We start from the raw sequence: 27,087 nt of genomic DNA on the forward strand, positions 1-27,087 counted from the left end.
AACCCTACCTTCAACATCCCAACACCCCATCATCCAGTTCCTCTAAAAAGCCTAAGTAATAAAGTTTGTACCCAATACTGTGAGAGTAATAGTAGCCTCTCCCAGGCGTTGCCCCTCTTCACTCTTGGCACTGATTTCACAGCGGTAGGTCCCAGAATCCCTCCTAGTCACGTTCCTAATTCGGATTCCTGTGTTCAGCATCTCTGCTCGGCCTCGGAGATCACCTTCAGGGAGAAGAGACAGAGAGGTTTCTGCTCTTTGCTTACAGAATCATAGAATCACAGAGTGGTTTGGATTGGAAGAGACCTTGAAGATCATTTTGTTCCATCCCCACTGTCATGGGCAGACACCTTCCACCAGACCAGGTTGTTCCAAGCCCCATCCAGCCTGGTCTGGAACATTTCCAGGAATGGGGCAGCCACAGCTTCTCTGAGCAACCTGTGCCACTGCTTTACCATCCTCATAGGGAAGAACTTCCTTTGTATATTTCCTCTGCACATCTAACCTAAATTTCCCCTCTTTCAGTCTCTATAGTTTATTGGCTTATTCTGAAATAATGTACAATTTATCGATATTTTGTGTCATATTGTACATGAAACTATTGCTCATTAGTTCAGTGTTAGTTACCTGTCAGCAAAGAGCAATACGTAATCCCCTTCTGAAAACAGTATGAACCTTCCATTTAGTCCAAAAAACCACCCTCAATTCAAAAAACCTCCATCTGCCATACATTATCCACTTGGAAGATGGAATGCATTTTTCTGCAGGTGTTTCAAGAAAATATGTATAGCAGTAGTGAGGTGACTGAAAGACATCCCTTTCCACTAGAGACATGGCAATCACTAACTTAATTACCTTAAAGAAAAGGTTGTGTGAGACCACAGCAGAGTATCTGACATTTTAACTTGGCAAGAAAAACTTGATGGATTTAGCAAAAATGCTGCCATCAGACTTCTAACAATAAAGAAGTTTTTGTAATTCTACAGTTTATTATGAAAGTTACATGCACACACAGAAGCATGAGTTTCAGTGTTTCTCTAAATTACATGCAGAAAAAAACCAAGTTCATCAAGGTCAACACATCTGCAAGCTCTACAAACTAACAAAATCTCTGTGCTTTTATTTTACTTCTCAGCCTTCATTTATTGTGATCAGCGTAACAGAGACCCATATGTTCTCCAACATACAAAGCTTAAGTAAGTCCTTTTCAAAACATACAAAGAGAAATTCTACTTCTGAAAAGAACACAAATAATTTATAATATACAGCTGAGTTTATATTTTATGTATATAAAAAATGCTGAATTATTTATATCTAACCTCCTGCTTTACAGGAGGCTTCAGAAACCTCTTTTTAGGATAGGAGTGCAGAGCCTGCAGTAGTTTAGGGGAGTTTACATCCACATGTAATTTCATTGTTGAAAAATCACAAGAAATCTGCAATATCATTTTTTTAGCCTTTAATTTTATTATATTTAACTTAATTAAAAGGTAACTAATAATTGATGATTTTAGAAATGGCTTTTTTACCCCAGAGAAGAGTTCTCTTTCTCAAAACAACAGCTCTTCTATATGAACAGCCAAGAGCCTTCTTGTTCAGTCTTATTGGTGTTGTTCCCCAAGAAAGAGTCAATAGCTATGCTAGAGAATGACGTGTTAAACCATCCATTTGCAGTACTGTACCTGTAAATTCACTGTTGTAGTAGACAAATGAGACTCCTTGAGACTGGATTTTCTTCCACTCTATTCTTAAACTCATCCCTTTCGAAAATTTGTGTTTGCAACTAAGAATAGCCTCTAGAGGGAAGAAAAAAAATAAAGACAAAAGGGAAAATTAGAGATTTTAGTATTGTGTTGATACACATTCAGGTTCCATGGAATTCATGTTCCTCCTTCAAAAGAACTTGTACAGTCAGCAATGGCCAGATCTACTTCTCAAAGTGATGCTTCTCCAGATTTACACAAACACAGTAGGGAAAAAGAAACCAGTAATTTTCTTATACTTCAGTGGCTTTTGGGTCAAACTTCAGATCCAGGGAATTCCCATGCTGAATAGGGTTTATTACTTTCTCCATCTAACATGGGAATATCTACTTTATCAATTACATTTTTTATTACTACCCTCATTTTAGTTTAAACAATTCTGAGCAGATCGCCCCTAAAAAGGGGGACTCTGATTTTGTTGTAAACATATTTTTTGAGTTACCATTCTGAATTCAGTATCAATAGCTTTTTAGTTTAAATGTATAACTTAATGGAGATGAAAAATATTGCAGTAAGATGGTTTAAGAAACAAATGCAATATAGACCTTGCTACCTGTAAGCTACTAATTTTCCATTACAGGCCACAATATCCAGAGCAAAAGCCTTTATAGGTTTGACAAGGCCTGTCTAGCTTTCATAATGCCAACATGCACTGCCCAAACACAATCAACCATCATCCTCCTTTCCAGTCTAAACAAACGAGGCTGGAAGGTAATTAGGAGCTACAGACAGATCTACTCCCTCGCCCTTCAGAGTCTGATTTCCTAGGTCTGCTCTGAAAAGAAACAAAAACCCAGACTGGTAGCCTTGGTGATACCTCACAGGGGAAAAAAAATATCCAGACTTGAAAGAAAAATTGAGGCAGGAGGGTGTTCCTTGCCAGAAACATGTTACACGTGCACTGGCTGTTTTGAAAAACATACTGTGCACTCAGGAAGTCTGAGGTTCCTGACTTCAGGTTGAGTGTATGGGTGGAGGCTTCCTGAATCTTAAGATTTGCTAGTTTCCTTCCCACTTTGTTTTTTGTATCCTTCTAACAAAGAAAAACCATCATTCAAGCTCAGCTTGCTTTTGCTACTGGCCTTGTGTCAGCTGGCTTGTCAAATGAGCTGGTCTCTATTAGCTGACACAGAGACAGCTCAGCTGAAGTGTTCTCAGCTGAACAAGTCACCTCTGTCTCAAATGAGCTGTCCCTTTCTTGCATCCCACATGTTTTGGTTTCAGAAAAAAACCCCAGCACTGATGCCCACTCACTATTCTTATTCAGAGAAAAGGAATGCATGGGAGAAAGGGAGTGTGCACAGAACAGAGAGAACATAATAAAATTGTCCTTAGTTATAGCTCCCCTCTCCTGCTTTTTCCCCTGATAATAGAGTCAGGGAGAGGCATTTTCCAGACTTGCATTAAGGTAGGTCCACTGGATACTGTGCATCAGCACTGGTATTGCTAGGCCTGCAAAAACCCTCTGGAATCTTGGAGAGGTCTGCACAATATTTAATTTGGATTTACATCTGGTCTGGAGGCTATCACTGGTGATAGAATTATAGAATATCTCAAGTTGGAAGGAATGCCAAGAATCAGTGAGCCCAACTCCTTGCTCCTTGCAGAACTACCTAGAACAAAACCATGACTAGGAGTGTCACCTAGAGCTTGGTACCATGACCACTCCCCTGGGGAGCCTGACCAGAGCCTGACCATCCTCCTATACAGTGAGAGGAGTTAGAGGAGAAAAGGAAAATGCATTTCAGACCAGCTATGCTCAGTGGAATAACTGTCTATTGGCCCTACCATTCCTTGGTGCTGCAACACATGGAGAACTTGGCTTGGCATCTGGGCTGTGCTAAACTGATTCCATTCAATGTACAAATCACAAAAGAAAAAATGCAAGCCATATACCATATAAAAATACAGAGCCTAATCAAGCTTTAATATTAGCAGAAGCATTTCTCTCTGCTTTTGCCTGCCTTGAGCTCTAAATGCATTCTGTCAAGACAATAGTTAACAGAAGTCCAGATGACAGTTTTGGAGACCTCTAAAATATTTGATTATTACCTGAATAAGGTTTAAAGTTTATGACCTTGAATAAGGTTTAAAGCTCAGAGAACAGTTTTTTTGATCCCAAATTCCCACCTCTCTCCACTCCAAGCAAATTCAAAAAACAAACCCACATAACCCACAAACCTCACACTACAGTACTCCCCTTTCTCATCTACCCAGCAAACAGGTTTTCCTCTTTTCCTCTGCAAATTCTCCACCTCATTATTGGAAGTAATTTGCTATTTTATATATGACATATATATATACATATATAACTATGTAAAGAGCCATTACAGCTACTGACAAGTAAAAACAGCCATTAAATTATTGTTACTTACAATTAACTAACTTATATCTGTTCTTTCTAGTCCTTCACTTTTCTGTCTTTTAAGATATTTAATGTTTCTCCTTTTCATCAGCTCCCATAATATTATGTGGAAGAAAACCAGGCAGAAGTTACAGGACTGACAAACAAGTCATAGAACCACAGAACAGGAGAGGTTGGAAAGGATCTCTGGGGAGCACCTAGGTCAACCTCACCTCGAGTAAGAGAAAGTGGGGACAAGACCAAGATAGTGCAGAATCAGTGGAGAGAGTAGGCACAAGACCCCTCAGGAAGGAGCAAGAATACCTCAATATCTGCACAGCTTCTGTACACACAGTTTGCATGTATTGTGTATATATTAAAAACTACCACAACAATGCCCATACTGTACCTTTAAACTCCTCTGCTTTTACATTTTTGTTATCTGTTTCAATGGAGATTCCAGACACATCAGGATCTGCAAAGGGACAGCAAAAAAGACAATTGAGCAATAAACATTTGTGATTTCACACAAAGCACATTGCTTGTGCTTTGGCAGCTACAAGCAACATTTTTGAGACCTCCTCACACTGTACAAGTTAGACATTGCCTACGAAAAAGAGTACAAACTAAGAGCTAGACTAGGGCTGGCCTTGAACAGTTCATCTTTTTTCTCCAGGTTCTGGCATTTGTAAAAAATAAGTAATTATTTTTTGCAATGGCATAATGACATTAACATGTAAGAAGTTCTATATAACCAGAAAAAATTTTATGCTATGGTAATTTCTGTTTATAACTGGGGAGACATCCATTAATCTATAAGTGTATTTTCCATAGCAGTCTTATTACAAGGCATGCATATTTTCTGAAGAATACCACTTACAGTTTCTACAGGGTAAAAAATATGTACAGTAATTGGCAATTATCTCAAATTCTTCTTGAAATGGGAAGGAAGATAATAAAGATTTATCTAGTTTTAACTCAAAGAAAGAAAAAATCCCTACATACTCTTGGATATTGTTGGAGGAACTGCAGGGGGTTCTTCTAAAATAGATGGCTGAGGATGGAATTGTGTGAAATTGTATTCTATCTGAGAACCATTTATTGGTAGTGAAAAGGATGTTGCCCTACTAAGGAAGAATAGAAAAGACAGAAAATGAACAAGGGGAAGGAAGAAGAATGGGCAGAGAAAGAGAGGGGGGGCGACTGAGAGAAAAAATGGGCATTAGCAGCAGAACCTCAGAGTGGGCCATCAATGTCCAGCTAGTCAGGGCTAAATGACGAAAAGCTCCGAAGCTTGTGACACAGTTACTTTTATACTCCTTGCTCGTCCCAAAATCTGCAATGCTGAGAGGAGATCATTGGTCCAGTCTAACATTCCAGAGCAGCCCAATGCCCTCTCACCATCTGAGTGGAGAACCTCTCTGGAGGTCAGTGTCCCTGGTGGCCTCCTACTGACTGCCCATTATATGTGAGATGTGAGATGGCTGCCAGGCAAAGGCTCCTGAAAGATGGGGCTTTCCATCTTCTCCTAGCTGCCTCCTGCTGATAGTGAAAGATTTTAAAATCATAGAAAATTCGGGGAGCTAGAAAGAAAGTTAGGGTTAGTAGGCCCTGGGAAAATGTTAAGGGTAGGCCCTAGGAAATGTTAGGCCTTGTGTTTGTTAGATCATGTGAAACTGCACCTCTGTAATCAATACATGATAAATGATATGATTGTTAGATGTGATGATTACTTAATAATTAGGTGTAATTATTGTTTAATCATAAGAAGAGTCATGAGAAACTATGTTTGAGGGTCTGAGGCAGATCACAAGAAATCCATGCTCGGATGAAATCAATGTATACAATAGAACAATGTAAGTTTAATAATTATTATGTAAGTCATATAATGATAGAATACAAAACACGTTCAGCTGGAAACCATGTCAGAGTCAGATTTGGGTCTGTACCCCTGACACCCAGATCTCTTAAATAAAAGCACCTGCATATAATCACTCTGTGATTATGTGCTCCTGAATGCTAACATTGCAAGTAGCACTTGTACAGCCCCTCTCCCCACACCTCTGGTGATTTCAAACAATATTGAGACAGAACTCGGAATTAAATTGGTTCCTCACACTCATGTATTGGGAACACTGAAATTCCAGAAAGAGCAAGTGAAATAACCACTAGACCTATATCAACCCCCACCCAGCTACCAGGAGTTGGGCACAGGTATTATAATTAATCCACATCAGACTAGCAAGTGCTTAACAACAACTGAACACAGGTCTACTTTTTTTTTTTTTTTTCCCAAAAGCATCTCAAGTTCTCTTGGTTTAGTACTAATTTTGAAGGTGCACAGACACTTCTACTAGACAATGCAGTCTATTTCCTCCGTCTGCATCAGCCAACTGAACAATTGCTATAGTGGATATGGACAAGAACTTGGAACCAATCCATCAATATTGGAACCAATCCACCAATTTCCATCAATATTTAGAAACTTGACTTGGTTAAAAATAATTTTATTTTGACTGATAGAAACTAGGAAAATAGCAAGATTAGATGTTCTTAAGCCCACAAACTTCCTTCGTCCATCCCTAATTAATTTATCTTTCTTCTGCTTAATGGGGGAGGAGTTGCACACACCCTAGCAAATGAATATCTAGTCTTGACCTGAAGACACAAACAAATTAACAATGTCTTGATTCTTATGGCTTTCTTTTAACAGTTGATTACTTTTGTTGAAATTAGTGCCTCACTTCTGCCTTGAGTGAATCCATTTGGGCTTTCAGTGCTGAAAGTTTTGTTTGTTTGAAGATATCATAATGGAATCTCAGAGTGGTTTGTGTTGGAAGGGATCTTGAAAGGTCATCTAGCTCAAGCTCCCTGCAAATGAGCAGGAACATCTTCAACATGAGTAGGTTGCTCAGAGCACTATCCAGACTGACCTTGAATGTCAGTGTTTCACCACTCTCACTGTAAAACCTTTCTTCCTTATATCTAGTCTGAATCAACCCTCTTTTAGTTTAAGCCATTATCCCTTGTTCTAACCCACAACAGGCCCTACTAAAAAGTTTAGCAACATCTTTCTTGGAAGTCCCCTGTAAGTACTGAAAGGCTGCAGTAAGGTGTTCCCAGAGCCTTCTCTTTCACAGGCTGAACAATCCAAATTTTCTCAGACTATTTTCACAGGAGGCATGCCATATCCCCAAGATCATTTTAGTGGCCCTCTGGACTGGCTCCAATAGCTCCATGTGCTTCTATGCTGGGAAGCCAGAGCTGGAAGCAGCCTTGCAGGTGGGGCTTCACCACAGTTGGGCAGAGGGACAGAATTCCTCTCTTTCCTGCTGCCATGGGGTTTTGGAGGCAGCCCAGCACACAGGGGGTTCTTGGGCTCCCAGTGCAGCCTCTCACTCACCAGCACCCCGAAGTCCTTCTGGTAGGGCTGCTCTGTTCATCCCCCAGCCTGGATTGATACCAGGGGTTGACCCAGGTGGAGCACCTTGAATTCAGTCTTTTTAAACCTCATGACATTCCCATGGGCCAGTTTTTGAGCTAGTCCAGGTCCTTTTGGATGACAATCAAATCCTTCAAGTGCAGCAACAGCACCACTCATCTTGGTGTCATCAGCAAATCTGCTGAGGGTGCACTCAATCCCTTTGTCTATGTAAATGATGAAGACATTAAACAGCACTGATCCCATATACCAAATGTAGTACCCTAATCATAGGTAATCACTCCAATCAATCAGAATACCCTATCATAGTTTTTTCTCAAATAAAGATCATTCCTTATGGTTTAAGTCCGACACAACACAGGGAATTCTTCATTCATTCTGTTCCTATGGCCTTTTTCCTCCTTAATTTTCTGGAGTTTTTTTCAGCATCCTTTAAAAATACAAATTACAGTTCTACAGGTGTCTATAACCACTGCCTCAGAGTCATGGAGCACCACTCAGAAATGTTATCTGAGGCCCGGGCACTGTAGCAAGAGTTCATTCACTGTATATTGTGGTGGCTTGACCTTGGGTGGCTGCTGGACACCCACACAGCTCCTCCTCCTCAACATGACAGGGAGAAAATAAGATTAAAAAGCTCATGGGTCAACAGAAAGACAGGGAGTCAGGGAGTTTAGTTAGCAGTTACCATCACAGGCAAAACAGACTAAACTTAGGAAAAAAATAGTTAAATTTACTGCCAATTTAAAACAGAGTAAATGCAGTAGTTGTGGGAATGTGCTCCTCTCTTCTGCTCCTTCCTCTGCATGTTCTCTCCTACTCCAGCATGGGCTGCTTTCTATAGGCCACAATTACTGCCAGGAACCTGCTCCAACATGGATTCTCTGTGGTGCTTTCCTGCTATCTCACATCCCCTTCCAAATACATGTCCAACAATTCTTGTGTCTAAAAGAACACAGCCTCACCTGACAGTGTACACTGAATTTTCATGTGTGCACATTACCAAAAGATCCAAATTGGGTATAGCTATCCTGTCTGTAATATGTTTCAATTTTATCCACTTTATGTTACTCCAAAAGTTATAATCAGAAGTTTGTAATATGAAATAAATAAGACATGAAGAATTCTAGCAATGAAATTTATGTACTCTGAGAATATTGAAATAGCAAAAAAATATTTGCACTACAAATAGCACTTAGAAATTTTTCCCATCACTCTAAGAAAGAAAACTTTCCTACTAAACTTTAAAGAAAGAAATTTTAAAAATCTTCTGTATAAGCCCCCTCACACCCTGTTGAAACTGGAGGAGGAAACCATTTCTCCAGCTTGTCCCAAAGCAATAATTTCTCCTGCAAGTCCATACACAGCCCAGCTCCTTTTTTTGTTCAGGATAGAATAGCCTGGAATCAGTAAGTAATTTTCTTTTAAACATATTAGGTCCTATTTAGATTTATGAGAAAAAACGAACATGTGACTTTTACCCAAACCATATTTCTAGAACAATACCCCTCTTCCCCCATATTCTAGATGCCAATAGTTAACAAATCCCATTTATCTATTGAAATAACATCTTCCTTCATGATGGGGAGGAGCATTTTATTCTGAGACTGACAACAGCTAACACTTGATAACATTTCAAAAGGAAGCCTTTCTAGATGTCCAGTGTGTGGATAAAACCATTTATAAATTATTGTCTCATCAGCCTCTTCTGATGGACACAAAGCAGCTCTAGTACAGGCAATTCACCACTCTATTACATTCTCTGTTTCATGGGCCTGGAAATTTGTCCCCTCCTCATTAATACAGGTGTCATGCAGCTCATTGTCATGATCAAAATATTCACAGAATATGAAGCCAAAAATGGAAAACATATTTTATGACTTCTAGGTCAGGACCACTATGGAAGTCATTACAGAATTACTTTGCATGCTTTTTACTGGGAGCATGCAGCTGCACAAAGTCTCCATATTTACCCTTACATCAAAGGATTTATAGAATACATGAAGATTCTATTATACAATACAATTAAGGAGAAAATGTGAGAAAGAGGGGGAGAAAGGAGAGAAAGAAGTTCAACATACTCACACAAACCACACATATACATGACTCTTTTCAAGAAGCTGTAGAGTTCAAACAGCAATGTAAGGCAGTGCAGAGACAGCTGACTATATCAAAACCATTTTCTGATCAAGCAGAAAGACAGGAGAAGTCCTTAAAGCTAGAGCATCTCTCCCTTTAGACATCCTTTGAGAAACGTCTGTGTCAAATATTCAGAATCCAAGTCTTCAGCTTTGGGTTTTAGTTCACCATATAAAGAGCAATAGTGAAAAGAGGACATATTACTGTACCAGTAAACCTTTTATTCAGGCCACTTTTTAAAGATCAGGGAAAAAAAGGAAAAAAAAGCTGCTTTTACATGTCAGTAGCTATGTTTGTTTAGAAGTAAACTCCAAAATCCCACACTTTCCCTTTGATAAACACTCATGGCTGTAAACTGAAACTACTAGCTAGACCAATCATTAAGGAAAAACATATTAGTCAAATCAAATCAAAAGAAACAGTGTGCCTGGAAGAAATTACAGGAGAACAGAGTCAAAACAAAGTTATAAGTACAAGAGAAAAAACAGTCTTGCATTTGTTTTGCCAAGTTCTAAACAACAGGTGGTCTAAAGCAAAGTCTAACAAAGGGTTTCTGAGGATACTGTAAATTTAGGAAGTCCAGCATCTCAAGAATAAAGGCCAATTCTCTTACTGAAGTCCCTGAAAGAGAACAGGAAACCAGACATCTGTTTGTTGTTAGCATCATTCAGACGTGACCACTTCAGGGTGAAGCCTCAACTACATGATTAGGTGCTGATGCAAACTTCTCAGCCATGGAACTACCTACCACAAGGCACTCAAATGATACCTGGAGTTTTGCCATTGTCACGTCATTTAAGCACACCTGGTTTGGCTCCCTTTTGCTATACTTCACAGAATCACAGCATTACTAGGTTGGAAGAGACCTTCAAGATCATCAAGTCCAATCCATGCCCACACACCTCAACCAAACCATGGCACTGAGTGCCCCATCCAATCTTTGTTTAAAAACACACCCAGGGATGGTGACTCCACCACCTCCCTTGCAGGCCATTCCAGTACTTTATCACTCTTTCTGTGAAAAACATTTTCCTAATATCCAACCTATATTTCCCTTGATGCAGCTTAAGACTGTGACCTCTCATTCTGTCAGTTGCTGCTTGGAGAAAGAGACCAACCCCACGTGACTGCAGCCACCCTTCAGGGAGTTGTAGAGAGTGATAAGGTCACCCCTGAGTCTCCTTTTCTCCAGGCTGAACACCCCCAGCTCCCTCAGTGGTTCCTCACAGGGTTTGTGTTCCCAGCCCCTCTCCAGCCTCGGTGCTTCCTCTGGACGCGCTCAAGGGTCTCAAGGTCCTTCCCAAACTGAGGGGCCCAGAACATCTCACTGCTTCCCTCCATCTGGTCTCTTTGGCAGTGAGGGTCCCCCACCAAAAAGTGTAGAATCCAATGGATAATTATACGTTTGGGCAACTGGGAACACACAGGTACCTCCTGGTGGGGGGACATGTTTGACACTGTCCCTTGCAAGGCTGCAGATCTGCTGCATCACGTAGGATCACACACAGTGCTGGGTCTGGGGACCCCTTTGGTGGGGGGCCCTTGATGAGCCCTGGCACCCCCTCAGTTGTCCCTCACACAGATGTGGCCTTCCAGAGGTGGCAGGCCCCACAGCTGGGCCAGTCTGCCCGGTGGAGGATGGGTGTTCACTGCATCTGGCCAGAGGCCATGGCACACACCCAAACCTCTCCTCCTTCCCTGCCTTGGTGTAGGGATCTGTGGGAGCCTGGCAGCAGCAAAACCTGGGGCTGGGGCTTCTACCCCAAAGGTGCTGGGCTGGGCTCTGTCCTGGATGCTCTTCCAGATGCTTCCCCAATTGTGTCATTTTATCTCAATCTGCCTGAAGTGGCTTAACCCTCAGTTCAGGGTTTTCAGTCAGAAGGCCCATCCAGGGTGGGCTTTGCTGGTGCAACTGTGTTATACACTTTTGCTATAATAGGCAAAAGTCTTTCATATAAAGATGTTTAAGCCATAAACCATAACATTTCAGTCTCCAACAAGGTCCCTTCAATCCAAACCATTCTGCAACCCTGTGATTAAGTTAACAACATAAACACAGCATTAAGACCTCAAATTTTGAACAAGAGCTAGAGGAAGTTACCCCACATCACTAGGGGGAAAATAGGCAAAAGAAATTCAATTTCAGTCACTCAGCTACCTTAATCCTCAGCTTTGTGGGGACTGTTAAGTGAAATCAGGAAAGCCAGCACATCCGTCATGGTGTCTTAGTTTTCAAGTTAAGAAAAAAAAAAAAAAGGAAAAAAACTTTAAAGTAAAAGTAACTTAACAAAAGGCTTTTGTTAAGACTTTTGAAGTTTTCAGAGCCAATTATCTAAAGTTATCAGTGGGAGTCCTAAGAATTTAAGGTTAATTTCATTTCAGAGCCCCAAGGACAGTTGGCTCTGGAAACAAAAAACTTGAAATGCTTGTAGAGAAGAAAGTGGAAGGGAAAAAAAGTCAAGTGGCACAGGGCAAGAAAGCAAGAGATTATTTAGGTCAGCCTTTCTGAAAAACTGAACACAGAAGTACAACAATTTTAGATAAACTCAACAGCTTCCTAAGTGCTTTCAGTAGTCCCTGACACTGAAAAAATACTGCATGAGAGAGGGAAATACTGAGGAAAAACTATAATTTAATGTTTTATAATTAATAATCAAAATGTAAAATTTAGTTCCCTTCAATGTTTATATTGCTTCCTTCTTTTCTACTCACACAGAAGAGAGGAAGGGTTTGAATGCACAGAACATGCAACTTGCAAAGGTTCAATGTAGCATAGAGTTTATTCCAACAGAGAGACACCACAGAAAGCATGTGCTGTTAGCCAAATAAATATTTATAGCTTGCACTTTTACAACTCTCAAAACACCAGTACTCCCCTTGTCTCCATGGCAATTCAGAGGGAGCTTCTGCAAATGGGGGATGGGGATTTGAACTAGTCAGGCTCTCAGAAAAAGCCTATTTTCCAGCCATCTCCTGGTCCTGCCCATCAATGGTTTCCACAGCAACTCATTGGCAGCTCAAAGACAGCTTGTAAATGCAGTGAGAGCCTATAGCTGCTTCAGCTGTTGCCTATTTTAAGATGCATCAAGATGCTGAGAACATGTGTCTAGTGCCACCATTTTTCAAAAGACTATTTGAATAGGCCATTGGTGTATAAGCCCCCTACCACTGCTGTCCCACCCCCCTCATATACGGTGCAAAGCTGAAGCTGAACAAACAGACTTCCCTTTGCATTTCTAGGGGTAACAATCCAGCAGAAACACTTCCCTGTGCAAACACCTGGTGAAACTGCATTATGTTATTAAATGTGCAAAAGAAAGCTTGGCATCCAGTGCAAGCCAGCGTGTTCCTCTGGAGTCAATAGTACCAAGATTGATTTACATCAACTACAAGAGAGTTGGAAAACCAGAAGAAACAAACAACAGCCCAGCATTCCCCAAATGAACACAACCATTCTGTCCCCCAATTTGTGATAAAGATCTCTGAAGCCTCCTACAAGCTTTAAGTGACTTTTGCTGGAATTGCCAAACAATTTGGAAAGAATAAACACTTTCATGAAGTCACCTCATTTATAAACCTATAAATACACCCATTATTTATCTTAAAATCCTGAAAACAGATTTTGTTTACTTTCAAACTGTATCAACCAGTATTACTTACAATTCCAGTATACTCCATATGAAACTGGAGTCCTTGCTCATTCAGAACCAGTGAAGTCAGGCAAGTTCCCTTTCTGTTGGAGCATATTTCCAGATGTTTAGGAGGAACACCTGGATAGTATAATTTAAAATTGTTCTAAGTAAATACATTGGTAAAGTGAGGGGGTGTCTCATCCTGTAGTTAGTCCTATTAATTTAAGCTGGAACCAAATCTTTTGTGCATCATAGAATCATATAATGATTTGGGTTGGAAAAAACATTCAAGATCATCCAGTTTCAACCTATCTGCCCCCCTCAGTCCCTCTTAAATGGAGCTTCTCAACACTTCTGTGATTAATCTCAATATTTCTACTAAACACACTGCAGAGGATGAGTACATACAACACTGTATTAAGTTCTGGCTTCTAAAGGTATAGGAGTAGCTAAATAACCAGAATTGTGCACAGCAAGCATCTCAAATAGCAGGCAGGATAGCTAATTTGGCTCATTACAGAGAAATGTCTCATTTGCAGCAAAGTATAATGATCAATTAATTGCCACCTTAAATCCCACTACGTTCCACCAATGAAGGAGATAAAACATCTGAAATCGTTGAAAATTTTTTAAAAACCCATTCTCTCTGAAGCAAATATTGACCTAGAATACAGTTCTATATACAATGTGTGTAACTCCTTGAGGTGAGTTTTTAAAAAGGGCATTACTTATGCTTTTTCTCATTCAGATTTTTCAGACTTTGGGACACACTATTATGACTTTATTCTATTTAGTATGCCCATTTAAAAGAAAAAACAAGTCCTTCCAACACTGGTAGGCTGCTCTCTAAATATTCAGAAAGGGTCTTGTGCAATGCTTTGTGAATTTGGGACTCCTGAGATGTTTCCAGTAACTGGGGATGGGAGTGGTGGTTTCACTTGTGTAAATGTCACTTGAACCATGAATTTTAGGACTGCATCCCATTACACAGCACTGAACTTGGTTTTTAGGCCTTTTGTCCTCCAGACTAAAGACCAGGTTCTTTGCCAATATGAGCAGGGAACATGATTACCAGTTCTCACAGCTAAAAGAATATTGTGAACCCTTCCTAAAATCCAAATGCAATGGCCAAATTGCTCATCCCATTTTCATTCACAAGTTCTTTTACACTGCCAAAGTTGCTCAATAGTCCCCTCCTGGCAGAAGCCACTAACAGCTGTGTTTGATGAACAGTACCTTCAATCAGCTTTGTAGCTTACAGTATGAATGCATATTTTTAACTCTAATTCTACAGGCCTTTAATAGATAATTTAGTTATTTAATGGCAAATTTTATAGAAACATCTTCTGGCATATTTGAACAAGACAAGCTACTCTAATTCTATTAAGGCTAACACATACGAAGAGAAGCTACAGCAAACAGAAGATGTTTTTAACACTCTAAGGAGGAGGTTGATTAGAAGAAATCCTCCGGAAGGTAGAGCTAGGAACAATAGGTCACAGTATAAGATGTGCCAAGTTTTCCTTAAAGGGGACAAAGAAAATTAAAAAATCCAACTAAAAAACACTACAGTCTTCATCACAATAAAAGCTACACAAGCAAAGCAACATACAGGTATTCAGATTAGAAGAAATTAGAACAACACTGGAAAGTTACACAGGAAAGAGGAATAAACAAACTCTATGCCTTATCCATTTTTAAATCAAGCATAAATCTTAACTCGGTGATCATCACAGCTTTCCACAGGAAAGATGTTTTAGGAGCCACATCCTCTAAAGTATTTCCCGGATTAAATACTTTGCAGCTTTGCATCAGAAGAAGGGAAAGCTCAGTACATGAGCCAATATTCACAATTCAGTGGTTAGCTCCTTCCTGTAATGGGATTTGATGATCTTGTCTGCAGGTACTTACACTAAGCTGTTGCACTGTCACAAAAATCGTCTTAGAGGGATTTATTACAATAATGTATTCCACAATCTTCAGGTCTGTGCCCAAAAATTGCTATTGTATCTTTAAGACCCTGCAGCCCAAGACATGGTGCGTGGCGGACCAGGGTGATGAAGAGTTTTGCTTTATGTATGAGCATTTTTAAAAGCTCCCTGCCCAGCATTTTCATGGCTCTGTGCAGCGTGGGTTTTGCCGGGCTGGCTTGGTTTTTGGCCCAGGCAAAAAGCTTTTCCTTTCCTTGGCTCAGAGATGCTGCAGCAGCAGCCTTTGAGCTGCCTTGAGGTGAACTGAGCAGCTCCTGCTCAGAGACCAGGGACGTTGTGTCAGCAGGAGTGGAGCTGCCCTGCTCCAATGCAAGCCACACTCCATGAACCACACTGGGCTGGGAAGAAAACACACTGAGAGGCTCCAGCCCAGCTGCTTTACCTGCTGGGATCTGCTGGACTTTGTCCTGGGGAGAAGGCTGATGCCAGATGAGACATTGGGCCTCCGTCTGCTGCTGGAACTGCTCCCTGAAAGCTTCTGCCTTCCCAAGAGGGAAGCTGACACCATCCCAGATTGCAGGTTGAGAGCAGGTAATCTCTGCCATTTTGGGTCTTTGTTCCAGTGTGTTGGGGTGAAATATGAGAGTTTGATATCTAGCAGTTATTTACTTTTTTCCCTGCCTTGTGGGCATTCTGTTTGTTAATAAACCCTTGGGTGTTTTTTCATTTTTGTCTATTCGTATTCATTTCCTATTGCTGGAAAGGAACTGCTGGAACCCTTTAGAGGAGGCAACTCATTCCAGTGCTCTTCTTTAAATCGTCTCAAACTGAGACAAAAATGAAACAAAAAAAAGATGTCAGCAATCTTGCAATTCTTTAAAAACACAATAAAAATATTTTTTAAAGCCATGATTTTTTTTTTTAGAATAAACCACATGCAATTAAGGATTCTGCCCCCTGTGTCACTACTATCTCCAGCACAACTTCCGTGCTTAAAAGTCTGGTGGTTAAAGTGGCTGTCTGCAAAACCTCAATAATACAAAATATCATCACTTTAGTTGTTTAGTACCAAATTTTATAGAAACACCTTCTGGCACATTTGAACAAGATTGAAGCCACTCTAATTAAGGCTGACACTTGCCTAGAGAAGCTAGAACAAACAGAAGATGTTTTTCACACTCAAAGGAGATGGTTGATTAGAAGAAATCAACATTACATTTCTAGAATACCTGTTAGAGTCAATAGATCAACATATTTTATTAAGTCATGCCTGCCATATAGGCATATATGCTGCTTTAAGCTAATGTTTTGTCATGTACTTCACCTACTTCTGCCTGCATTCCCTTTATAACCAACTGCTCATGGCATATTGATGCTCTAGAAACTAGGGTGACACAATTATTGCTTAAAGTTCCCTTTACAAGACAGAATCATTAAGGTTGGAGAAGACCTCCAACCTTAAGTCCATCCTGTGACCAATCCCTATCTTGTCTCCCAGACCAGAGCACTGAGTGCCATGTCATTCACTGGACACCTCCAGGGGTAAGGACTCCATCACCTCCCTGGGCACCCCATTCCAATGCTTGAGATCACTTCCCAAGAAGAATTTCTTGCCCATGTCCAACCTGAATGTTCCCTGACACAACTTGAGGCCATTTCCTGTTGTCCTGTCACTTGTTTCCTGAGAGAAGAGCATGGCCCCACCTGGCTGCACCTTTCTTTCAGGGAGTTGTAGAGAGTGAGAAGTTGCCCCCTGAGCCTCCTTTTCTCCAGGCTGAAAATTCCCAGCTGCTCCTCATCAGACTTCTGCTCCAGACCCTTCCCAAGCTCTGTTGCCCTTCTCTGGACATGCTCCAGCACTTCCATGTCTTTCTTGCAGTGAGGGCCCAGAACTGGACACAGGATTTGAGGGATGGCCAGGACAGGAGGACAATCATTGCCCTGGTCCTGATTACATTAAGACAAAATAATACCACTCTGACTGAAGAACAGTCCAAGGACTATGCTGGAAAACAACTTATTCAGGCATCAGCATAAATGCTATGATCACAAAATAAGGTCTTCAGAGTTCAGCTCTAAATTCACAGAACAGTTTCGTTTTTATAACAGGATCTAGGCACACTTACAGATTTATTCCCACTCTTGTTGCAGGGCTGAACTTATTGCAATGAGCCTGGATGGTACAGAGCATCAGTAGTTCTATGAGTGACCAAGAAATCAAGAAAAGAGAACAAGATGGCTTGTTGAATAATACATTGCTACCCAAGAGATACCCAAAGAGAAACCCACTGCCAACTCAGTCAAAGTTCAACAGTTTTGCGGAAAAAACCTTTGAAAAATAAGCCTGAAAGTTTTTATTGTTTATGAGCATCAGGTGTTATTTTAGGGCAGAGACGGAATAGGTTCTTTACAGGACAAAATTAATTACCCTTATACAGGAAGGATTATCCACTTCAGAGTTCACAGATATGAAATGCAACTCTTTGTACACAACTCTTCATAGCCAAGTCTACACATATCTTCTACTTAAACAGTCTAATTTTATAACAAAGTCTCTTGTCCCATTTAGCCTTAAAACTTCCTTGGACATAATTGTCCACCCAGCATATGTCAGCAGAGGCAGCTTAAGATTGAACTGTCTACCCTTCAGTCAACAGAATTGGCAATCTAAAATAACCAGATTTTTTTTTTACATGCAAGATTTCAGCAGGGCTCCATAAAGGCACAGGGGATTCAAACACAGCATACACATGCAGGATTGCAGCTTTAACAGCAACACAAAGCAGTAGATAATTTTTTCCATTTCAAAACTGATTAGTCCCCTCCCAAAACTGAGAGTGTTTAAATTACTAGTATATCTACACTGAATTTAAAAAGTATGCCTTGAGACAGAGTTAGCTCAGGAAATATGTTCTGCACCTGAAAGTCCATACCTACTGGCTGTCCCCCTCCTCTTTCTCCGTTCACATAGCTTTCAAAAGCTTTGAATAAACTTTAAATATGTGCAATTGCTTACAGAAGCATCACTTCATTCTTCTCTCACAAAAATCAGTCCTCCCAACAGCTACTTATGCTAGAAAGCCACTGTCCTTCAGCAACTGGGCAACCTCAGTAGCACTGTTTTCCCTCCCTTCTTACCCCTTAGAAAGGTGGCTAAGAATTTAAACACAACTGGAAAGTGAGTAGGAACTGTATGTGGGTTGTTCCTGTTTTGAAAACACAGCTAGAGATACAACTGGAACATAATGAAATAAGAAAGAGTTGCAGTGGCGGGGAAAAAGCAGAGCTGAAAAAATCTTTAGTCAATCTCTACAAATATTGCTGATTCACCGTTGACAGAGCCTTCCCAGATGATTTTTTATCCCCCAAAACAAAAGTCTGAAGACAAGTGCTATGGAAGACAAGTACATTAACTTCTGCAAATACCCAACTGCTCCCTTTCCCCTCCTCCTCTTCCACCTCTCAGCCACATCTTTTGTCTCGTAAATATCATCATTATCATCTCTTAGGCAACAAATGGAAGAAAATTCCCCGAGAGAAAGAAGGAAAAAAACCAGGAAAAATCTTAACTTCCAACATTTTTTTACTCATTTTTGCTAGCTACTAGAAGGCTTCAGTTCTGAGACAGGGCCTCCAGAGACAAGTACTGTCTATGCATTCTAGTGGCAAACTGCCGTCTGCCTCGCATAATAGGCATTCCAATGCTGTTTTTCTGCATGTTATAGATGGGTAATGCAATGGTTAGCTCCCACAATTCAGGGATGAATATTATGTGTATGCTAAGAGAAGTTTTATTGATGTATAGTTATGTTATTGTGATGTGCTCTCCCCATACTCCTCTTTCCCCTCCCATTTTATTGTTGTCACAGGGTGGCCTTGGTAGCCAGGACATTTGTGGGAGGGCAGGCTTGTTCCTTGGGGGCACAGCACGGCAACACCTGATCTTAAATCAAATTGCAAGAAAGGAGTCTCCACCGATGGACAGAGAAGGAGAGTTGGCTGATGGACTTTGGGAGTGGCTGGGGTTACCTGATACAACACCAGGGGTATAAAAGGTGGAGCAGCCATTTTGTGGGTGAGCACATGGCGGTTTAGTTTCATGCTCCCAGCACTGCTCTTTCTCCTTATTCAGTCATTTGTTGTATTTGTTAAGGTTTAGTAAACCTTTGAAATCCTAAAATGAGAGGTTGTTTCTCACACTGCATATATTCTTCCTCATATTTTACAAGTATGCCAAACACAAACGCTTGTCCAACTCTAACAAACATATACAAGTCCACATAACACCCCCAAGATTGCCTCCCAGCTCATCCTGGGCACTTTCTGCAGGCTGAGATACAATAATTTTGGCTTGTATATTATATTAATTTGAGCAAATGTAATTTCTCAGGGATTTTCCATCTTTACCTCCAAGTAGTATATTAGAAGTTTGTGAACAATAAATACAGCCCGTTCTGTTAAAATTATCTAGTATCAAAAAAACATATAATAAATAATTTTTCCATCCAGACAATAATATGTTTTGTTCCTCTTTGAATCTGATCCAGTGGTTTGGATGGGGTCAAAAGCATTTTCAATCCTTAAGATGTTAATCCACCTAAGAGCTATGAAATATATCTATTGAAACTTCGTACTTGTAGGGTCTGTTCTTTCCAGCTCAAATGTCACAATTTTATACCTCTTTAAACAATCACAATCAAATTGCAGCTATTTCAATTCAAGTTTTATTTTCCCGTCTCCTACTGAAAACTGCTAAGTTTTGAACTTCTAAAAAGGAATAATTCAAAAAGGTTCAGTACCAGATTTATTTTTTTCATGTTTTCCCCTGCAAATAATCTTTGGGAGAAATTGGATGCCTGTTTTAATTTTTATTAATCAAAAGGTTGACAGACTTACTAGTGGTTCAACAACTTCGATTGTTACATGACTTTCTCTTTTCAGAAATTGCCATTTTCCCCTTCTTCTTCCTCCAAAAGCTCCTCCACCTCCCACTGTGTTAGAAACCAACAAATGAACAGGACCAGATGTTCAGCTGCCAAGCTTACTTTCTGCCCAGTTAAAGAAATTTTATGTAAGCACTTGAGTGCTTGATGATATATTGCGAGCATAGAGGTCACAAAATCAGTTGGAGTCCTCCAGGAAAAAAAGTGACTTTGGAAATACAGGTGAGTGCAACCAATGGCAATCATCCAAATGCTTCTCCAGCCTCATCTGCTGTCTCATTCTTTGAAATTCATATTCCATTCTCTAAAAAAACCTAGCATTTAGATGAAGCAAACAAATAATTTGTCTTGATTACAAGACACCATAATATTTGCTTTAAGCTTCCGGAAGTTGAATTAAAGAACAATCACAGTGCTTTGAGGAAGATGTGAGAGGCTTTTCTGCAGAAATGTTTTGCTGAAACGGATGGATCTTTCAAAAGTGCTGGGGATGGGAGAAGACATGCTAGAAAGTAAAACTGTAACAAAGTTAGCTTAACAAAAGCGGGGTGGGAGAGGGGGTGAGCTAACCAGAACAGAATGACTTGAAACAAAATAAACAGCTTCCACATAACATTTCCCTCAGTTTCCAATAAAGTGCTCTCCCCGTGGTACTGAACTAGAACTAAACTAAACCCTGAACTAGACAGTAAGAACTTGTAAACCATCTCTTTTCCCACAAATATGCAAAACTGCCACAAAGTTAACAGGGTGGAGAAAAAAATCCCAGCAAAACAAGAAAAAAAAGCAGTAAACAGCTCATTGTACACATCCCCAAGGACAATATTTTATGCAAATTTTGTTTTTCCTGATATCCTTATATAACTTCAAGGGAATTTAGCCATTCCATATGGCCCTGTCAAACAGTCTGCAAGGACAAATACATATGTCTGCCTTTGCTTCAATTGCTTTAATAGACAGGATATTTATTTTCTAAGTAACCTTCCTTTACATAAGCATTTGTACTAGAGTCACCTCTAGCATTTCTAAGGGAAAGTATATGACACTAAGCCTTACTTTAAGAAAAGTGATCTTAAAAGGGTTCACCATGTGCAGGGAGCAAGTGTCTTCAGAAGTGCTCCAGCACAAGGATTACATTTTGAGTGTTGATGGATTCTAAGTAGATCATACCAGATGGACACTTTTACATCCCAACTGCAGAACTATATTACTAGCTGTTCCTGTCTCTCTAAAAGCACCACCAACCTAAATCTCTTCCCCCTGAAACAAAGGAAGATTGCTTTCTGCTACTGCAGAACGTTCACATGCATGTCACTGTCTATCTTCAGTGAAGAAATACTACTATTATTTACGTATGTGAATTTATGAGGAAATTGAATTTTCTTAATATCAGATGTACAAGAAGATTCTCTCATATTTCACAAGAGGACTTCTGTCTTACAGACTTCTTCCTAGTGACCACCAGCACTTGAGAAGAAATTAAATAACCTGGGGCACCCTTGGAGCAAGGCTAAGTGTCTGCTGTAATGTTTTTAGTTCACTTCTTTAAAAACAGGTCTGCACACACCCCAAATAACATTTGGACTGTGAAGCCAGTGAACACAGACAAGTTTGGTTGCTCTAGGTCATGAAAGATGAAACCAGGTGTTCTGATAAATCAATCAACTGAAAAGATGATGTCAAAATTCAGCTACTTCTGTATTCTCACCAAATCATTTGCACTGGCATCAGCCAGTTTCTGAAGCAGAACCTGGCAGCTACCAAAACAGGCTGCAGCAGGAATTACAGGTGTAATACAGGAAATAATCACAAAAATATCTTTCTGTAATTCAGTTAAATAGCCAATGGAAAGACCTCATCCAGGCCTAATTAGATTTGTGAATCACAGTGGTAGCTTTAACTGTCATTATTACTGCCAGATGCCCTATGATATTCACAATTACCAGAAATGTGTATCCACATGAACAAAGAATTGTTGCAACTTTAAAGCTGAGAAAACAGGACCTCAGAGGCCAAGCAAATACAAAAGCAACTCCTCCTCTTGCATTCATCCACCTTAAAAAAGAAACAAGGCATTGCAACTGTCCTGATGTAACATTTCCAGGCATGTTTCTTGTCTCCTCTATACAATCAGGGAAGACAGCCACCCTCATTTTCTCTTTTGCACATCCAGTAGCAGTCTGTGGGGCCAGCAGCCTAGAAGAATGATACCATGGGGCCAACCAAGGAGGAGCTCTCTCTGGCTCCTCTCTGCTGGAGAGAGACAGAAAGAGAGACAGAGCAGCAGCACTTGTGGCTGAGCCCTCTCAGGAATACAGAGCCCTTCTAAGCAGCACGCCCAGGTTTAAGGAGAACAGCATGACTTGCTGTTTTGAAATGCAGTAAAAGCCATGATTTCTGAGAGAGATACCAATAACTCACAGACAGTTTCTTCTGAGCATGAGGATCTAAGCAAGAGGGTGAAATTTTGTAAAGGTTATTAAATAAGCTAGAGAGAAGCATGTATCCCTTTTAAAGACAGAAACAGTCTTTCCTGCCATGTCAATTTGTGTCAGTTTTAGAAGCAAATGGGTATCTTGTGCAGTCTCACCACAGTCATAAATGGAAAACGTTAAGCTGAAGGCTAGAAACAAACATGGCTTTTTTTTGTACTTAGTTTCCATTTGTTTGTTTATGTATTAGCAGTTTATTATCCTCCTACAACTTATGTTGTAGTGTCTAAGAGTCTGTGCATGTTTCTAAACCTTGAGCAGCCTTTAGCAAAGAAATATTGCTTCTCACCTAAACCAGCAAGAGAATGAGCATTCAGTTGATGCCTCTTCCTCCACTCCTCCTCCAAAACCAGGCTGTCTGCTTTATAGCATTATGTTGAACAGATATTACTAGAGAACTATGCAGTCTTACAAATTTAAGAAATCCCATCTCACCTGAATATGGTCTGATTTAGAAATCAGTTCCTACCAAGCTCATCCAGCAAACAAAGAGGGCTCAGAAAAAGGGTTGACAATAGTCTCAATTTTGAGTACATCAGTTGTGTATCACAAATAGTCAAGAAAGCATAGTTCAAACACTTCCACTGACAATTCCTACAGCAATGCAGTCATGCTTTATGATTTTTTTTTGTCAGAGTTGGGGAAGAAAAGAAACAAAAGGCTTCTTTGGTCTAGAATCTTTGTATCTGAGTGAAACATTTCTGAGAAATAAGGAGTGGGATTTTCTTGAGCCAAAACAAATACACAAAATATCACCTTACTTACTGTTCAAACTACCCCAGTGAGCTCCATCAAATATTTAGGTAAGACTACTATTTATTGCCTCTGCATAGTCCTCACACACACATATTGTACTGCATTTGCTTCCAGCATCACCACCTGAAGTCTAATTTCAATGTGCACTAATATTAAGAAAAAATCACACCTAGATGAATCTCAGAAAGGCCATTTGGTCAGTACACACTATCTCCTCCCATGGAGCCATTAGAAATTAATAACACTTTCTGTACCTGTTCTGTCTTGCCAACAGAGCTCACAAGTCTTAGGCTGTGGCACCTTTGATGACTTTGAGACGTCAATTCCAGAAGCTTGTGCTGAGAGAGAACATGGTTAAAGACTCCCAGCTCCCTAACTTTCCCAAAATTAAAGGTGGAAGGGAAGATTAGCTCACAGAAACTTCAATTTCTGCAGGTCATGAATATTTCTTAGCAAGTACTCATTGAAAACCAATTCAAACATCATTTGCTTTGGCTATGCTGATGCCTTATGACCAACTTACACAGCTTTTGATTTCTGCAGCTCAGCTACCAAGAAAGTTCTCTATACCTGCTCCACAATTTAACCACTGAATTGCAGAACTATTTAGGCTGGAAAAGATTTCTAAGATCATTGAGTCCAACCTTTGACCAATCACCACCTTCACAACTAGACCAGGGCACTGAGTGCCACGTCCACTTGTTTCTTGAACACTTCCAGGGATGGTGACCCTACCACCTCCCTGAGAGCCCATTCCAGTGCTTAACAACCTTTTCCATGTTCTTCCTGATGTCCTCCCCTGACTCAGCCTGAGGCTGTGTCCTCTTACCACATTGCTGGCTGCCTGGGAGGAGAGTCTAACCCCTATGCTGCTTGTGAGGTATCCACCACTATTTCCCTTCCCTCACTGGTTTCTGCCCATTCCCCACCATCTCCAGAGTACCTGGGTCACACAGACTTCTGGTTGCCTGGATTTATTCCTGGGTTTCCTCTGGCTCCCACAAACAATAGGCATCTGCACACCCATGCACCTACAATCACTTTCTTCATGAAAAGACTCCTTATCAGCACCTTGCTTGTGAACTTGCTTTCCATCTAGTGTTTCTTTGGAATTGGGACAGGAAGGGGAAAAAGCCCGCCAAGAAGAAACCTCCAAGTCTGATAACAATGTAAGCACCAGACTTTGATGCACTGTATTGCATGCTCTATCATTTCCTTAGCAGTCAAAGCCAGCACTGCCAACAGACAGCTAACCAGGAGACTGAGCAGCCTGAACACACTGAAACCTGTCACCAAAAAAAATCACAGCAGTTTCACCTGCTCAGATATATCACACAATTAAGAAGAAATGAAGTTAAAAAAACCAAAAAAATAAAACCATGTGTATTATTATTATTGGTTACTATGTGAAAGAGAATTTCTGCACTAGCTGTTCATTTAACAGCCCAACATTTCCATAAGGTCTTGTAGGAGAAAAAGGAGAGGAAAAAAAAATTTCCAAGCCAAAGACCTATCAGACATACATAATTTTAAGTATCTCCACTGCAGGACTCTGAAAAAAAAAAAAAAAAAGAGAGTTTACACACACAGAGCTTTCTGTTAGGTAATGTTCTGTTAGGAGGAATGAAAGGTAAACCTCAAAATATACTCAGCATCAGTACCATGGATGTTCCACATCTACAGTGGATTGAGAACCCATCCTGGGCTGGTCCTAGGTGGTTATTTCATTGGAAGACAGTGCTACATAATTCTTTTCAAAACACTATTTTCATGTACTGCTCTTTCCCCAAACATCAGTGAGACAAAAAAAGCATAGAACAGAAGCACTGCAAGACATCTGAAAGCGACAGCCTTATCACCACTGACACTACTAACAGTAGCGTTAATTCAGTGGCTCTCTGCAGGTACCTGCTGCACATATCTCCTTTTCCCTATTATTTATGCGTGCTTTCCAGCAGGGGAATCTTTGCTCAACTTATTCTAACCTTACCCCTTTGTTTTTAAGGAGTCAGGAGCATAAAAATACTGGAAACTCAACTCTGTTCCGAAGATGCAGCATCCAGCGCTGGCAACAAAAAACGCCCTCCCGCTCCTCGTTCATTCACCTTGCAAAGGCCACCAGAAAAACAAACTATGCAGCCCGCATTCTAAAGTTTGCAAGGCGTCAGGCGGCCGCTGACTCGCACTTAGCCAGGCCGGCCTTAAACAGGTTACATGGAAAAAGACACATGGAAAGAATCAGCGCGCAGCGCCCCGGCCGTGGCGGGGGACGCGCTTGTGGCGTTTCGTTCTTGGAGACGCGGCTCGCTCGGCTCCTCTCGCTCCGGGATGAGGAGGGGAGCGGCACCTCTGGGAGCCATCCCCCTCAAAATATATACACACACACAGAGATTCCAGCGGGTCGGGCAGCCCGGGGAGGACAGGGTATCCCGGGTATCCCGGCGGGACAGGGACACTTACAGCTCAGGAGCCCCAGGCAGAGCAGGAGCAGCAGGCGCAGGCTGCGGCTCGCCATCTTCCCGCGGCGGCGGCGGCGGCGGCGTGGGGCGGTGCCCGGGGCCGGGGGCTCGGCGCCCGAGGAGCTCTCGCAGCGCCCGGCCGGGCTCTGCCTCCTCCGAGCCGGAGCCGCCCCAAACTTTTAACGTGTCCGAGGAGGCGTCTCCTCCTCCGGGGCTTGAGGCAGGGATGTGCCCTGGCCGCCCGCCCGGAGCGGGGAGCCGCGGCGGGCTGCGGTGCCCGGAGCATCCCTCTCCTCCTCCGCCCCCGCAGCCCGGGCACTGCGCTGGGCTGAACCCAGAAGTTCTCTCCGTTTCGTTCATTTATTTATTTGTTTTTAAGCGGGGACATCTTCATAAACTCAAGGACATTTGTTGCAACAGAATAAACTTTTCGTTAGGAAAAGATTTAATTTCTCAAAGAAGAGCGTTGTCCCTGTTGGTGCGCTTCCCTCAGGCAAATCGCCCCCCAGGGAGGAAGGGGGATAACGGGGTGAATTCACGGAGCAAACATTTGGATATTCCGGCTTCACCCAAGGAGGAAGTAGGGATAACGGGGTGAAATCACGGAGCAAACATTTGGATATTCCGGCTAACAGAAAAAAAGCCATGTGAGGGCGAGGCGAGGCGCTGTTTTAAGGCGAAAGAAGTCACAGTGACTCCTTGTGCCTCTCTCTACAGCTGGATTGGACAGAATCCCACCTAGGGCAGGAGATGGGTCACACGGTGACCTTCAAAACATTTTCATTATTATTTTGTACCAGATTAGGAAAGTGTTTTGTTAAATATACATGTGGTGTAGTGGTTCTTTAAATTTATGAATCAAGGAAAATTACTCATCTTGACAGTTAATAGTCTGAGTAGTTTCCAATGACATCTTAAAAATGCATTACCACTGATGTAAAGCAGTTCTATAAGAAGAAAAGTATCACAAGTATTTTTTTTGGTAATCAGAACAGCAATGTCGGCTATATTTTGTTAGAGGGCAACAAAATGAAGCAAGATCATTTATAAATAAAATCTCTAACAGCTATTTTAATGGAGAGCAAGGAATTAGGATGCCACAATGCTCTTCATGGCAAAATCTTCTTAGTTTATTTTTCACAAGGAAAAAATGTATACAGAACACAAGTAATATTTCTTTTTAAAA

General features: G+C 41.0%; 1 protein-coding gene across 1 annotated transcript in view; it reads right to left on the minus strand.

Annotated features, from left to right (window-relative positions):
* The window catches only part of JAM2 (junctional adhesion molecule 2), a 40,006-nt gene extending 13,945 nt beyond the window's left edge, over window positions 1-26,061 (minus strand). Inside the window, exons 1-4 of the mRNA XM_064726403.1 lie at window positions 25,903-26,061; window positions 4,517-4,582; window positions 1,683-1,796; window positions 72-224 (exon numbers count right to left, since the gene is read on the minus strand). Coding sequence (XP_064582473.1) covers window positions 72-224; window positions 1,683-1,796; window positions 4,517-4,582; window positions 25,903-25,957 — 388 coding nt within the window. The 5' untranslated portion in view covers window positions 25,958-26,061. The remainder of the gene's footprint in view (window positions 1-71; window positions 225-1,682; window positions 1,797-4,516; window positions 4,583-25,902) is intronic.
* Between the last annotated feature and the right edge of the window lie 1,026 nt (window positions 26,062-27,087).

This window comes from Zonotrichia leucophrys, chromosome 1 (genome assembly GCF_028769735.1).
Source record: "Zonotrichia leucophrys gambelii isolate GWCS_2022_RI chromosome 1, RI_Zleu_2.0, whole genome shotgun sequence".
In the NCBI taxonomy this organism is placed as follows: Eukaryota; Metazoa; Chordata; class Aves; order Passeriformes; family Passerellidae; genus Zonotrichia; species Zonotrichia leucophrys.